The 14275-nt window shown below is 48.9% G+C and overlaps 1 protein-coding gene across 1 annotated transcript in view; it reads left to right on the plus strand.

Annotated features, from left to right (window-relative positions):
* Positions 1 to 13082, plus strand: part of CRYBG1 (crystallin beta-gamma domain containing 1) — a 50212-nt gene extending 37130 nt beyond the window's left edge. The window contains exons 12-20 of the mRNA XM_040983841.1: positions 1337 to 1463; positions 1645 to 1677; positions 2529 to 2641; positions 3926 to 4055; positions 6983 to 7122; positions 8316 to 8439; positions 8851 to 9009; positions 10383 to 10545; positions 12498 to 13082. Coding sequence (XP_040839775.1) covers positions 1337 to 1463; positions 1645 to 1677; positions 2529 to 2641; positions 3926 to 4055; positions 6983 to 7122; positions 8316 to 8439; positions 8851 to 9009; positions 10383 to 10545; positions 12498 to 12586 — 1078 coding nt within the window. The 3' untranslated portion in view covers positions 12587 to 13082. The remainder of the gene's footprint in view (positions 1 to 1336; positions 1464 to 1644; positions 1678 to 2528; positions 2642 to 3925; positions 4056 to 6982; positions 7123 to 8315; positions 8440 to 8850; positions 9010 to 10382; positions 10546 to 12497) is intronic.
* Positions 13083 to 14275: the final 1193 nt, after the last annotated feature.

Below are 14275 nucleotides of genomic sequence, written 5' to 3' on the forward strand. Positions count from 1 at the left end.
TGACTGCAATGGCCACAACTGCACTAAGATTCTGCAGCTTCATGCAGGTCTCCCATGTGGGTAGCAGGCTCCCAAGTACGTGTGCCACCTTCCAAGGAGCTCTAGCAGGGAGTTGGGTTGGAGTGGAGCAGCAGGAACTCAACGTAGTGCTATGACAGGGGATGCTGGTGTTTTTGGGGTGGCTTAACCCATTGTGCCAGAACACTAGCCCCACATTTGGTTTTCTAGAACAATAAACAAAAGGAAACTCTCTGGGCATCTGAGAGCTCGGACCACCAAGTGAAGAAAAGAGAGACCAGTGAGCCTCAGAAGAGACAAACCTGTTCTGGCCATGAGTTGATTATGTCACCTGCTGAGGTCACTTCCTGTCCAGGATAAGCAGAATTCCCCTAGCTCGCTGGCTTTCTCACCTGTGAACCCTGGAGGTCCAGGATGCTGTCTTTTTTCTTTTTGCATTTTCCAAGTATGAGCACAAGATACATGGGCAGTGTCGGTTGAGTGTAGATGGTTTTCACATGTGTACAGCAGGATCCCCGGCATACCTCCTGATGTGACAGTGTGATAACCAATGTCAAAGTACCTTAATTCCAAGTCCCTTCCCCCATCCAGGTCCCGCTTCTGTAGGCTGTGGGCTTCCTGGGATCAGTCAGTTGAGTTGAGGCAGCATGGAGTACTCCATACCCTAACAGACAGAAAAACTTGCCTCCCTTCAGAGATGCTGTTTTTAGACAGGAAATAGCCTCATCATGTGGTTTTGTCAATTCCCCACCCTCTGAGTGCAGATCTCTGAAAAGAGAACATTTGGAAGCAACCGGGAGGGCCTTGCCGTGTTGTGGTCTGTGTGCTCTGTTATGCTGACGACACTGATCGTGTCATGTTGGAAATGCTCTCTGAAGCAGCTCTCGAGGTCCTTGGCGGCATGTTTTGGGCGACATTTCCTCTGCTCATGGTTCTCCCTTGCCGTGGGTGGTTTGTTTTGTAACTGGCAGAGTGGCTTCCTGTTGAGCATTTAAGGCAGATAACAAAAAGGAGTCCTTGCTCCTAGTCCAGTTTGTCTGCTTCACAGAAGAAGAAAACAGCAGAGAACCCCCCCCCCCCCCCGCCCAGAGTTTGCTTGAGGGAGAGGATTGGAGCAGGGAGAACCCCATGGACATGACATTTTCATCCATCCCAAGAACAGGCCTGTCTGCTCACAAGGGTTCCTGGAGAAGCACAGAAATCAGGGAGACCGATGAGTCAAGCAAAGGAAATGACGTGGCTGGGGACGGACCCACATGTGTGACAGTTTCACATGTTACAGGTGAACCCAACCAAGTCAGTGTTTGTTTTTCCTCAGGTGGGTGGCCTATGAAAATCCGGACTTCACAGGAGAGCAGTATGTACTGGATAAAGGCTTTTATACTACGTTTGAGGACTGGGGAGGCAGAAATTGTAAGATTTCTTCTGTTCAACCCATAAGTCTGGTAAGAACTTACATGTCCATACATTCCACACTTCTCCATGCGTGCTTCTAGTTAGTGTACCACTAACCGTAACAAAGAGACTGAGTTTGTTTGTAAACAGAAGGTGTGATGGTTTTGGAGTAAAGCAAACGTTTCAAACATCCCTATTCCATTCATTTCCTTTTCCTTTTCCAACTTACAGGATTCATTTAACGGCCCAAGGAGACGAAATCAGGTAAATATAAAATATTCTTTATAATTGGGAGCCTTCCCTCACGGAAGCTGAATTTATGTGGAAAATGTCAGAGATGTGAGACACGTTGCTTGCTTTATCCGTGGAAGCATAATTTTATTTTTTTTTTAGTAAAAAAAAGCAATTTAAAGTTACTTTAGTGCTTCTTTGAAAGCAGTGACCCATGTCTAAATATTTCTTGTAAGATGCTCATTATATTTAGACATGATGTCAGAGTTTACAGAAATGCACTAAAATGAATATTTCAAACAGTGGTATGTGGTAGTTTATGTAGTAAGTAGTGAAGCAAATTTTCTTACTGTTTCTGCATGAGACAGGCAGTTTATGTGGTCTCACTCAAGTCCTTTGAATACTGACCCTTTAAATCAACTGAAGTATTAACGTTTGTTATGTAGGCCTTTTAATGGAGTGTTCAGCCAGTGCTAATTACAGAGTCCCACACACCACCGAGGCCTCCTTTATGGGCATGTACAAGATTCTTGGTCAGTCAGCAGGTATCTTTGGTGGAGGTGGAAGGAAACATTGCTACACATTTCCAAAATAGAGATCACAATGTTAGGACTGGTGAGCTATCCCTTGTGGCCACAAGAAAGCTTTCAAGTGCCTCACAGCTGGTTAACAAAAGGCTGTTCTGCAGAAATCAGCCTCTGTTGTTGACTTTTCCTTTGATGTCTCTAAATTCAAACAGTCGTGAATGGTACAGCCAACGTGCTTCTGACTGGTCGTTAATGTAGACATGATTTATTAGAACAAGAGTTAAGGCCATTGTTTGAAAAGCTGGATGAGTTCACAGATTTAGGAGGATAATTCTGCATGTGTTTACTTTCTTGAAGATTCACTTGTTTTCAGAACCACAGTTTCAAGGTCACAGTCAGACTTTTGAAGAAACGACGAGTCAAATTGATGACTCATTTTCCACCAAGTCCTGCAGAGTTTTAGGAGGCAGGTAAGCAATACAGTGGCACGACAGAGCCAGGTGGCTGGGACAAGAGAGAATTCCTGAGTGTGTGGGTGGAGGGGAGATGGTGCCCATGGGCTTGGTGCTGGGGAGGAGAGCCAGGGTGGACGGGAGGGGATGGTGGGGCTGTGCAGACTCCTCCTGAGCATGTGGGTCTCAAGGGATGCCACAGGCAACAAGACCGGACAGAGGCCGTGGGCTCCGAGGGCCTTGCTGAGAACCACGGTGTGACAAAAGCTGCACTGAGAAGGAATAACCTCAGGAAAGCCTTGGACAGTTGGTGCAAGGAGTGATGCATTGATAATGGCAGTAATAATTAGTGGTTTTAATCATGGCGTTCTTCTGTTTCAAGAGGAGCAGGAGAGAAACAGAGCCCATCCACTGGCTCTTTCCCCAGCTGGCTGCCATAGCTGGGGTTGGTCCAAGCCAAAGTCGGGAACCTGGAACTCCATCTTGGTTTCCCATGTGGGTGGCAGGAGCTCAAACACTTGAGCCAATTTTGTTGCTTCCTCAGGTGCATTAGCAGGGATGGGGATGGGAAGTAGAGTGACCCACAATACCAGGTGTCATCATAGCTTTTTATGGCCCACCTGGCCTTGTCCCATTGTTTAACATTGCACAAGGACACAGTACACTGATTTTGCCTTTTCACACACACAGCAGTGGTGCAGTCTCATCTCTTCTGCTTCCCATCTCAGCTCCTCTCTATTCCCTGCTCTGCACCATTTATTCTGACTAGTCTTACAAACTTCAAGCAAGCAGGGACTTTGATTCATTCTCTGGTAAATCCCCAGCCAGAGTCCCCAGTGAGTCCTTGATAAGCATTTATTGGGACTGAAATGACAATGAAACATGGGCCCCTGTAGGGACACATTACAGACCTCCCCCCCTTCCCTGTAAAGCTAAGCTCCTGGGATGCTGGGAGCTCCTGGCCCAGTGCAGAGGCCCTTCCTGGGAATAGTCTGCACAAAGAGAAGTACCAGGAGGTGGCAGCTATCAAAGGGAGAGTAGGTGATTGTTGAGTGGACTTGAAACACTGCTGGGGTGGGAGGAGCCAGGCAGGCTGGGGTGGAGCAGTAGAGCAAGTAACCTCGGGGAGAAAGCAGCCATACATCCCCAGTGCAGTTATGTTTTCTGCATGGTAATTTGTCTCCAGACAACATGTAGTATATACACGTCTTGAAGATAGAATACCGAGTCACCAGTGCCATGCTTATTCTATAGTGGTTGTCCCCTAAGATCTCCTATGTGTGTCTGCCTTTCCTCTCATAGCTGGGTGGCGTATGATGGAGAGAACTTCTCGGGCAATCAGTATGTGCTAGAAGAAGGCCACTATCCATGTCTCTCTGCCATGGGATGCCTCCCCGGAGCCACATTCAAGTCTCTGCGCTTTATAGATGTTGTAAGTATGTCACTATGAGCAGGGTCTCGTGGCAGTGTGTGCATCATGGAGTTGATGGTTGGCATGGGGCCCCTGCAGGGACAAGCTTCCCGGGATCCCCATGGGAGCTTCCCACCCTACGATGTGAGGTCTCTGTTACGTTCCGGCCATGGCTATGGTCTCAGGCCCAGGTGTATGGCGTTGAGTTAGTTTTGACCCCCGATTTTGGCTGCCTTTTCCACGGTCCCCACTTTCCATTCCTCTTCCGGCCACAGGCACCTCTTCTGATGTATTTGGGATATAGCTTAGATATTCTTGGAAAAATATTCTCTAAAAGAGAATTGAACCTAGGCTTTGATTCCCATAAACATTATGCTACAGTTTTTAGTGCATTAAGAATGTAACTGAATACTTGCATCAAGAATGTGCAAGTTCTGTCTTTTGCTCTTTGGGCATCTGGTTTATTGAGTCTGACACAGTACTTCGTCATCCAGACTTACTCATTTCAGTCCTCAGACTCATAGCCAGCAGGACTGTGGCTGGGAGTCTTGTGGCTGTGGGGCTGTTGGATTTGGTGTTACAAACAGGCAGTTTCAGTGCTGTCAAAGCCAACTGCGGTAGACTGCCAGTGGTGGCTGCGTGTGCGTTCCTGCTTCCCACATTATCTCTGTGACAGAGTATTCTGTCCCTCTGATTTCTGTCAGTTTGATGAATGAGTATCAGATGTCACCTCATCACTGGTTCCATTTGTATGGAACTATTAGAGGATTGTTGTCATACTCTTGCCTACTTCTCTCCCTAGAGGGTTGCCTGTTTATATCCTTTGCCCAGCTCTGTATCCGGTTTCCTGTATCTTTTTGTTGTTTTTACTGATTTGCAGAACACCTTCATAGGTTTTGTGACTTGCAATGAGAGAGCACCTTCCGATTTATCACATGTGTGCTAATGCAGGTTATGGTGTCCCCTTTTGGAAGAAAGGTTTCATTTTGATAGTGTCATTGCAGAATTCAATAGAACAACACTGCAAGGTGGGGCTCAGAAATTGAGGTCTAGATTATGTCTGTGGCTTTTTCATTAAAAAATAGCCAACTATTAACAGATGTAGTTGGTAGTGTTTAAGAATGCATGCACCTGCCTGTTTAAATAACTAAACTGCTGCTAAGATAGGGAAGCAGCAGTGATACATGGGAAGATGCACTCGCTTATCAGATTGCAGTAAGACTGTAAACATTTTTCATTTAATTTTGTTTGAAAAGCCAAATAGGAGAGACACAGACATACAGAGAATTCTTCCATGTACTGGTTCACACTCCAGATGCTTCCTACAGTTGGGGCTGGGCCAGGCTGAAGCTGGAAGATCAAACACAGCCTAGGTCTCCACCATCAGTAGCAGGAATTCAACTACTTGAGCCATCAGGTGCTGCTTCTCAAGGTGCATATTACCAGGGAGCTGGAACTGGAAATGGAGGCTGGGGCCAAATCCAGGAGCTCCAATAGGGGATTCAGGCACCTTTAGTGGCTTCTTAGCCGCTGCACCAAACACCCACCCCAAAACAGACTTGTTGCTAGTGACACTGCCTAGGATTCTGCAGGCAACCTGCAAGCATGCATTTGGAGTTCTCAAATGCCTTCTCTCAACAGAACTTGGCATGATGTTGCTGCTCATGTCAGTCTGGTAGAGCCTTCTGAAGGGTGGCTTTTCCAGCGTCAGGCTAGGACATGAACATGTTGCTCATCTCACAACTGTCCATCCTTTGACATGAATACCTCACAATTATGGAACTGGGTTTTGGTGCCCACCCTGAGCATCTGGAACATTTCTCACATGCCGTCTGTGCGAAGAGCGTGCAGGTGTACAAAGTGGAAGGCCACCATGGATTTTTGTTCTGTTCCTTCCATGTGTGCTCTGTTTGACCTGATTCTTTGCCCATACAGGCAGGTCAGTACCTTTTCACCATGTCAGGGCACAGGTGCCTCAAAGAAGCGATAAACCACCACACTCCAGCCACGAAACTTTTGGCAAGTGAAGGGAGCGCCTTGTAATCTCCTGTGCTTCCTGTTGTTAGTGCTGTTGGGAGCGTCATCGTTAGGGTCAGAAGGGTCTGTCATTTGAAAACACAAATGGCCAACTTTTACTTTTTCTGAGAACCAGTGAGCTTTTGATGCCAGCGTATTCTTAAAAGGTGGGCAGCTTGATCTTGGGACTCCTGCTGTTTGTTATTTTCCCTCCTACCTGGACAGTCCTCCAGGTTTGTGTGGAAGCATGAATGTCACAGAATGTTGCCATGAGTCTGGCTTTTTTTTCCCCCTAAAAAGAGCATTTGAAAATACATACAGGGGAAGGTGCCTTGATCAGATACCACCACTCTACCTCTAGGTCACCAGACACAAGACTGCCACAGCCACCTGGCCTCGCTGCTCACGTTTACAGATTACTAGCCTCTTTGTCCCAGTGGGAACGGCCAAGTTAACAATTCCAGTGGAGTTCCTCTCTTCATGCTGAAGCAGCTTGGCTGTTAAGGCTAGGTGGGGGCAAGAAGCAGCAGAGAGAAGCTGGCTTGTTTGTTCTATCTCATTCCTCCATTCCTCCCCTCCCTGTATTATGCCCTACTTTTAAAGCAATCTTTAAAGTAAAAGAAAAAAAAAATCAATCATGTTGGAAGGATTGATGCTCCAGGCACACACCCATTTCTTGTGTCTGGACTGTTTGATGTGCCGTAACACAGGTGATGCACCCCTGCCTTCCTGTCCAGCGGGAGAGTTCCCTGCCCCTCTGTCCTCCCGCTCTCTGGCCTTGGCACCGCCGGCGGCCCTGGGCCAGGAGCACAGGCATGGCTGAATTCGGGCGGATTTTGTGCTCTGTTCTTACAACAGGATGATTTTTCTCCTATGTTTGTATTAACATTAACCAAACTGAATAACAGCACATCACTTTTGCTCCTCAACAGGAATTTTCGGAACCAACAATTATTCTCTTTGAAAGAGAAAACTTCAAAGGGAAGAAGATCGAACTTAATGCAGAAACGGTTAATCTCCGATCCCTGGGATTCAACACACAGATCCGCTCCGTTCAGGTCATTGGTGGCATGTGAGTGATCTCATTCCTTGTTGAGTCAGTACAGTAATTTTTTAAAAATCTCATATGATCAGATTTCTCTCGCTTGACTTTAAGTGAACTGACACGGAACACCTAGTTTTCTGTAATAATCACTCTTTATGCACTTTCGTAGTAGAGTTTTTCCACTGCAGAAAACCAGGTTTAAAAACTCTACTATCCTTATTCCAATTTCTAGTTTATTTTGGGTTAGAACCTTGTCTTTAACATCTTCGAAGTCTTTGGGGGCAATGCTTTGTACCCAAGTGCTCAGCAGATTTACTGAGTGCTCTTTTAGCAGATAAGAAAGGGAGTGCTTATTTTACAAGTTCTTTTGGAAGCTTAGTCCTTGGATTCTGCAGTCGGGATTTCCCTTTGTCAAGGAGTCAAGGCTGTGCCAATGATTAAAAGTCAACCTGGGAAGATTTTTTTTTCCTTAATGTTAAATGATTCCAAAATGGAATAAAGTAGAAAGATGAGCAGGTACTATCAATGTAACAAGTGTATTTAAGAAAGTTTTCTTTTACTTGGAAAAAAATTAAGGTATTGTCTGCCTGTATTCATCAAGTGTTGGAGAGGGCTGGGCCATTTAGGGTAGCAGGTATTGAAGTCCTTTTCCCCAAATGACCACATAGTAGAGCTTCAGGATGAAAAACAGCGCCCTCTCCTGGTGTGTGGTGTGTGTGCAGGAGTGAGGCCCACAGTCCGTTCTGCAACACACAGCCCTCAAGGGTGTGACAGCAGCACTTTCAGGGGTTGTCTGGATTTAAGAAAGATTACTCTCTCTTTAAACACTCTCACACACACAAAATACTTTCTTGTGGTCTGTATTTTCATACACTGAGAGCTCTGCAAATGTGAACCATTTAAATAACCTCAGGATCCACTGTTAACAGCTGAAGGTATTTCATAACAGTGTCAAGCAGTCCCAGTAAGTCCATTTCAGGTGCATTACTGAAAAGACTTACGAATGGATCTTTCTGGCATAAGTACTCCTACACCCACAATGTGTTATCTGTCCAGAGCCAATGGCTCTAAGTGTTCTAGAAGATGGGGTTGTTTCATCTGCCCAGCCCCAATGGATGTTGAAACTTCAGTCTAGAATTGGAGAGCATTCTGTTTGCACAGTTGGGGGTCTGCTGTGAAGGGAGGCTGGCACTGACTGTGGTCCTATTTTTTTTTTCCAGATGGGTCACTTATGAATTTGGTAATTACAGAGGTCGACAGTTCCTGCTGTCCCCGGCTGAGGTGTGCAACTGGTATGAGTTCAGTGGCTGTCGCCAAATAGGTTCTCTGCGACCCTTCATTCAGGTATCCCCTCCTCCTCTGGGACGTGAAGAGGGCCTCGTGGAAATGTAAGCCAGACGGGTTGATGCAAACTTGAGATTGCCCTTGTCTTCCCTTCTCCATTGCTTCCCCCTCCCGCCACCCCAAAAAGGGGCTGTTGCTGGTGCAGGGGGGATGTGGCTGCTCCCCAAACACTCTCAAAGCCAAGGGAAGACACGGTGTGTCCCAAGCCCTGGCTTGTCCATAGGCAGGCTGCCCGACCCAGGCCCTTGGAAATTATTTGTCAAACGCACCTTACCCGGTACCCTCTGCACCTGCTGGTGAGAGCGCTGCTGATCTCTCACCTACACGTGGCAGGAAGTCAGGGCTTGCTCAGGGCGTGCCTCCCCCAGCATGACCCCTCTGTGACTGTCTGCTGTACTTTCTGTCTTCTAGAAACGGATTTATTTCCGACTTCGCAACAAGGCCACGGGCTTATTCATGTCCACCAACGGGAACCTGGAGGACCTGAAGCTGCTCAGGGTCCAGGTCATGGAGGATGTCGGGGCCGATGATCAGATCTGGGTGTATCAGGACGGATGCATCAAATGCAGGGTGAGCTCCTGGGAGCCTGCGGGCTGTGAGAGCTGGCGTGGCGGGGGACGCTGACTTGTCCTATCTTTCTGCAAATAATAAGTGCTTTTGCACAATTCCTGGCGTGCATTCAGAGAGAGAGAGAAAAAACACCTTTCATACTCTGATAGAACAAGTCTTAAGAAATTCAGTTAGGTTACTCGAGCATTGATCCTAGTTGGAATGGTTTTTTAATCTGTTCTTGATTTTGAGGTAATCATAGAAAAATCAAATTTTCTGTGTTGGGCTCCTTTTTTCCTTAGCCCTGGTGCCATGAACCAAAGGCACTCTGGGTTGCCTTGTGTTTCGGGGAAAGCCCAGGGCAGGGGATGACAGGCGAAGGGATCCCCAGGGGCCCAGCCGTGCCCACTTCCCTGTGCTCCCGTGATGCAGCGAGGTGGGGAATGCCCAGCCCCTCGGCTCCTCCAGTGCAAGTCCTGCGGAGAGCCAGTGAGAAGCTGAATGAGGGCAAGCTGCACGAGAGGACCCTGTGCCTCCACCAGGCACGTCTGCTTTTACCCCCCAGCTTCTACACACTTGCCCTGGGGCTCCTGATATTTTTTAAAAACATGCTTTCCCCCATCCTCTCCCCTGGTGTCAGTAACAGGGAGGCAGCCTTAGCGAGAAGCGCAGGTTGGGGACTGCTTCTGACCGGGCTGGAGGGAGAGACAGCCTGGCAGTAAATACAGTTACTGTTCAGACATGCACAGGAGAAGAGGGGTGATTGGAGGAGACAGTGCCAGCCTGCAGTTGCTCGGAGGAGGTGTGCTGCTTGGCCACGCGTGCTCGTGACGGGGAGCACCGGATGGCCGCGCGCTGTGCCCACCCTCAGGTTAAGGGTAGATGGGCTGCAGGGAATGACTCGGAAACTGTTCCTGAGACACCCCCAGGGAGTGTATTTTCTTTTCCTAGCTCAGTAGTGTGCCTTTTCAGGGAAATTCAGGTGTGATCTCCAAAGGAAAGGCAAGAAATACCAAAAATGCAACTTGAATCTGCTTACCTGCCTGTTGGCCACTCCGGGGCTGCACAGGTTCTGGAAGTCGGGCCTGGCGGGGGTGACACGTCTGGCAGAACTTGCCCTGGAAGATTCCGTGAGGGAAGGCCTTACCATCTCGAGGCTTTTCTCACTACTAAGACAGAGGGTCTTACACAGGGCAGAAGTCTCTCTTCCTGATAGATAAGAATCAGGAACTTTCCATCCAAAGCACAGGGCATAAACATTGGATGTTTGGTTCTAGTTCTTTTGGCTGAAAGCTGAAATGCCTAATGTGGGGCAAATGAAATTCAGAGAACTGCCGTGAGACTTCAGCATGCACCTGCATCTCTTGAGCTATCTCCTTGTTTTCTCTAAGCAGATAGCGGAAGACTGCTGCCTGACCATTGTGGGCAGCCTGGTGACGTCTGGTTCCAAGCTGGGCCTGGCCCTTGACCAAAACGCTGAGAGTCAGTTCTGGTGTATGAAATCCGACGGCAGGATCTACAGCAAGTTAAAGCCAAATCTGGTTTTGGACATCAAAGGTAAGGATGAATTCCTTTGTTTTTTTCTGTGATCATGTGTCTTAAGAAAAGCCTTTGAAAATGGTTACCCCTGGCTGTTTGCAGAGTGAGCCAGTGGGAGACATTTCTCTGCCTTTCAAATAAATACAAAGGCAACCCAGAGCCTGCATCCAGAGCCAGGTTCTCTGCTGTGCGATGTTGGTGTCTTTAACAGCTAGGTCCAGATGCTTGCCACTGGGTTTCTCGTAGCAGGATGTGCCTGTGTCTCCCCGTGAGGCTGCCTTAGGTTTATCGGCCACGGCGGCAGGCTCTGCGCTGGCCGCTAGGGGGACCCCGTGAGAAAAGCTGCTTTGGCTTCCAAGAAGAGCCGACGTTGCAGAGGCTCCAGGCATATGAATGCCCGGTGTGGGTTGGCAGTAAGGACATGTTTTCTGGTCCTGGCTCCCACATCATGGGTGGGACTGTCAGAGGGCCCTCCTCACGGCTGCTCGTAATCCTTCAGTCCTAACAGCCTTGTTGAGTAAGGCTGTGCGCGATGACTGCACTAGAACGCCGGAGAATGCTGCCACCTTGTGGACGTGAGGGAGTAAGGTCACACAGGAGGTTGAATCTCACATATTGAAATTGACGTGAGGTGGTTGTTCTCCTTTCTCCAGTGTTTGGGTAATGAGTTATTTTGGCAAACACATATGATCCCAGACCTCATACCTGTTAACAACAGTAGAAACTAAGAAACAAAGGTCTGTGATGATTTGGATTCTTTCCTGAAGTGAAAGAATGAATCATGATTTCTCAGGAACTTTCTAATCTTCAGGGTTCTTCTTGGAATTGATGCTAATGTACTCAAAAAAGTACACGAAGATACCATAACCCTGAAAAGTAAAACAGGGGACACTGTTCCCTTTAGATAATGAAGATACATTCTTAACTCTATTTTCCACAACCTTTTGGCGTTCTGGTACAAGAAAAAAGTTGAAATTCATGCATATGAAGGGCCTTGAATAAGTTCATGGAAAACTGGCTTTAGGAATTTGAGACCCACGCAGTCTTCTCATAAGATGGGTGTTCCATGAACTTTCTGTAGAATCCTCACTCATACCTCCTGTAAACCGAGTGTTGTATAGGGTGTGTGTGATGTTAGAGTGTGGGGTTTCTAGTCCCCCCACTGGAAACTTGCATGCGAGAGCACCCCAGCACCTTCACCTACCTGGATGGAGGCAGCTCCTACATAACCTGATAATAAACCTGTGAGTCACAAAAGGGTGGGATAGGACCGTTTCCCTCTGCAGCTGGAGGGCTCGCACACCATATAGTGCTGCTGCTTGCCGGAGCCGGGGTATCCAATCCCAGTCACGCCTTGTGTCCTTACTTGGGGCTTTGTGGGGGTCCTTGGCAGTGTGCACGTAGAGACAGTACCTGGAAGGATGCTTACCTCACACCAGGAAACAGTTCAGATCTGACGTGTCCACTGCAGGAAGCCCGAGGCTGACTTCAAGGGATCTGAAGTCCGTCTGACTCGCAGGCAGGAGCCAGTTGGGGAGTTCTTGGTACCCCATTTCTGGCGTGGTGGCATGTGGCATCTCTCCTGCGAGGAGCTTTGCTTCTACACTGGAGCAGGAGTCTTCCTGTCCCCACTGCAGCCTCCTGGCTGGCATCCCACGTCCCCTCTGATTTGCTACAGCCACGCTGCGTTGCTAGGACAGCCCTTCAGCCAGGCGTCTGACAGCTGCGCTCCCCGGGGCATCTTGGTCCCTTCTGCTCCTTTTTCCTTCTCTGTGCTGTCCTCTGTCCAACTTCTGGACTGGAGTCCCGTGATGGATTGGAAGAGACCCTCTGGGGCCGGCTGGTCCAAACCACCGTCTCCCTTCATACTCACACCTTGTTCCCTCTGCTCCGCTGGTGCTGGGCTGGCGTCTGCCGCTGCCCCTTCACCCCAGGCACATGTCCTTTTTTGATCATTTCTTTCCTTCCAGGGGGTGCGCAGTATGATCAGAATCACATTATCCTCAACACCATGAGCAAGGAGAAGCTAACGCAAGTGTGGGAGGCCATGGTCCTGTGAGCTGCAGTACGAGCCCGGAGGACTTCCCGTCCCCTGCAAGCCGCTGCCAGGGAAGAGCGTGGGGAAGGCGGCTTCTGCTCCGGGGGTCACGAAGTGGCTCTGGGGTCGGACTGCCACAAGAACCAGCTCACCTTGGCAAGGACTGTCGTGGTCTCCAGTCCTTCGTTTGTCCTCCTCTGACTCCTCGTCTCTCCTTGCAGCAGCTGTCAGGGGTTTTGCCAAAATGTTGTACCCAGAATTCAAGACCATGGACCTTGGCAGTGACTTCCCAAGACAGGGACTGGGGAGAGCAGGCACCTCAGCAGCTGCGTGAGCCCACAAAGCCCCTCAGAGGAAGGCAAGAGCGCAGCTTGCCCGGCACAGGCATGTTTAGTATGGGAGAGCAAGTGCCTTAGAAGGCCTGTAGTCTGGGTCACTGGCCTTAATGTTTACTGGAACCAGTAATTATGTTGTATACTCGTAAGGAACTCAATAAATCCAACAAGATATTATCTTCTTTCAGGTAATATTAATGAGCAGTAAGTTTACAAATGTTTATGCCCATGGCTGCTGAGATGGACGAGCAGGATTCGGGTGGCCAAGTCCCCAGGGGTGCCCAGCATGGCTCCTGTGGCGGCTGCTCCTCCAACAGTATTAGCACGGCCTAACTCTGTAGTCCGTCTTGACTTCCCCATAGGGACCCAGGCTGTGATCGACCAGGAATTCCTCAACTTGGATCTCTCTGGGCTGCCTTCCTGCCCAGGCTGCCAGGCTCCCTGATGGGAGGTGCCCCCTGGTGGCACAGCCCAGTAGGCCCCAGAATCAGCTCCGGAAAATTAGGGAGCAATACACATGGGGTGTGTGGAGCAAACCTTGGGGCTCTGGGTCCGGAAATGCAGTTAGCGATTCCAGGATGCTGCTCTACTCTTACCTGTGGACAGGACCCTGGCTTGGCCGTGGCTGTGCACATGGTGGCTGCCAAGCCTCTCCTTGCATGCCACCTTCCTCTCTTGGGTCTCATCTTGAACATGGGTGCTGTTGTCACAGGTGGGCCAAGTACTGTTTCTTTTACTTGGGTCAAGCACATCTCCAAGTCCTAGAACATGGAATCTCTGAGGTTTACAGTATGTAGTCACTAGGCTAGCGTATCCTCCAGCTTTCAAGCAACGTTTGTATGGGTACCCAGCTTTAGACCTGTCTGTCTCGCTCTAGATGGACAGCACTGAGTTTAGGCCTTCACTATGCCATTAGACTAGGGTAGGGCGAGAATGGTCTACAAGAGCCCATGCCAAGAATAAACTTGTTTCTGGATAATTATCTGAAATTGATCAATGGGGGGAGGGGTAGGGGTATTGACTGGACTGACACAAGAGAGCGAGTGGGTCAGCGGGGTAGGAGCCTGGGACAGTAGAGGAGCATGCTCTGTCCAGGCTCAGTGTCCAAGGCAGTGAGCACGAGAGTGGCTGAGGTGTGGGCTCATCTCAAGTGTCTGGCCTCTCACGAGCCCTGGAGAGCCCTTTGGGGAAATGAAGTCCAGAGCCCCTGGGTTTATAACAGCACCATTATCTTGCAAGGTAAGTTTGCACTGTCCAAGCCCAACACTCTCACCAGTGGGTCTCGAGCAGCAAGAAAGCAAGTAGAAAGTGTCACCAAACGGCTCTCCCTCGGAAGCCCCAAGTGCAGACACAGCATGACAGAGTAGTCACTTAC

This window comes from Ochotona curzoniae, unplaced genomic scaffold (genome assembly GCF_017591425.1).
Source record: "Ochotona curzoniae isolate NIBS_2020 unplaced genomic scaffold, NIBS_Ocur_1.0 contig_3819, whole genome shotgun sequence".
In the NCBI taxonomy this organism is placed as follows: Eukaryota; Metazoa; Chordata; class Mammalia; order Lagomorpha; family Ochotonidae; genus Ochotona; species Ochotona curzoniae.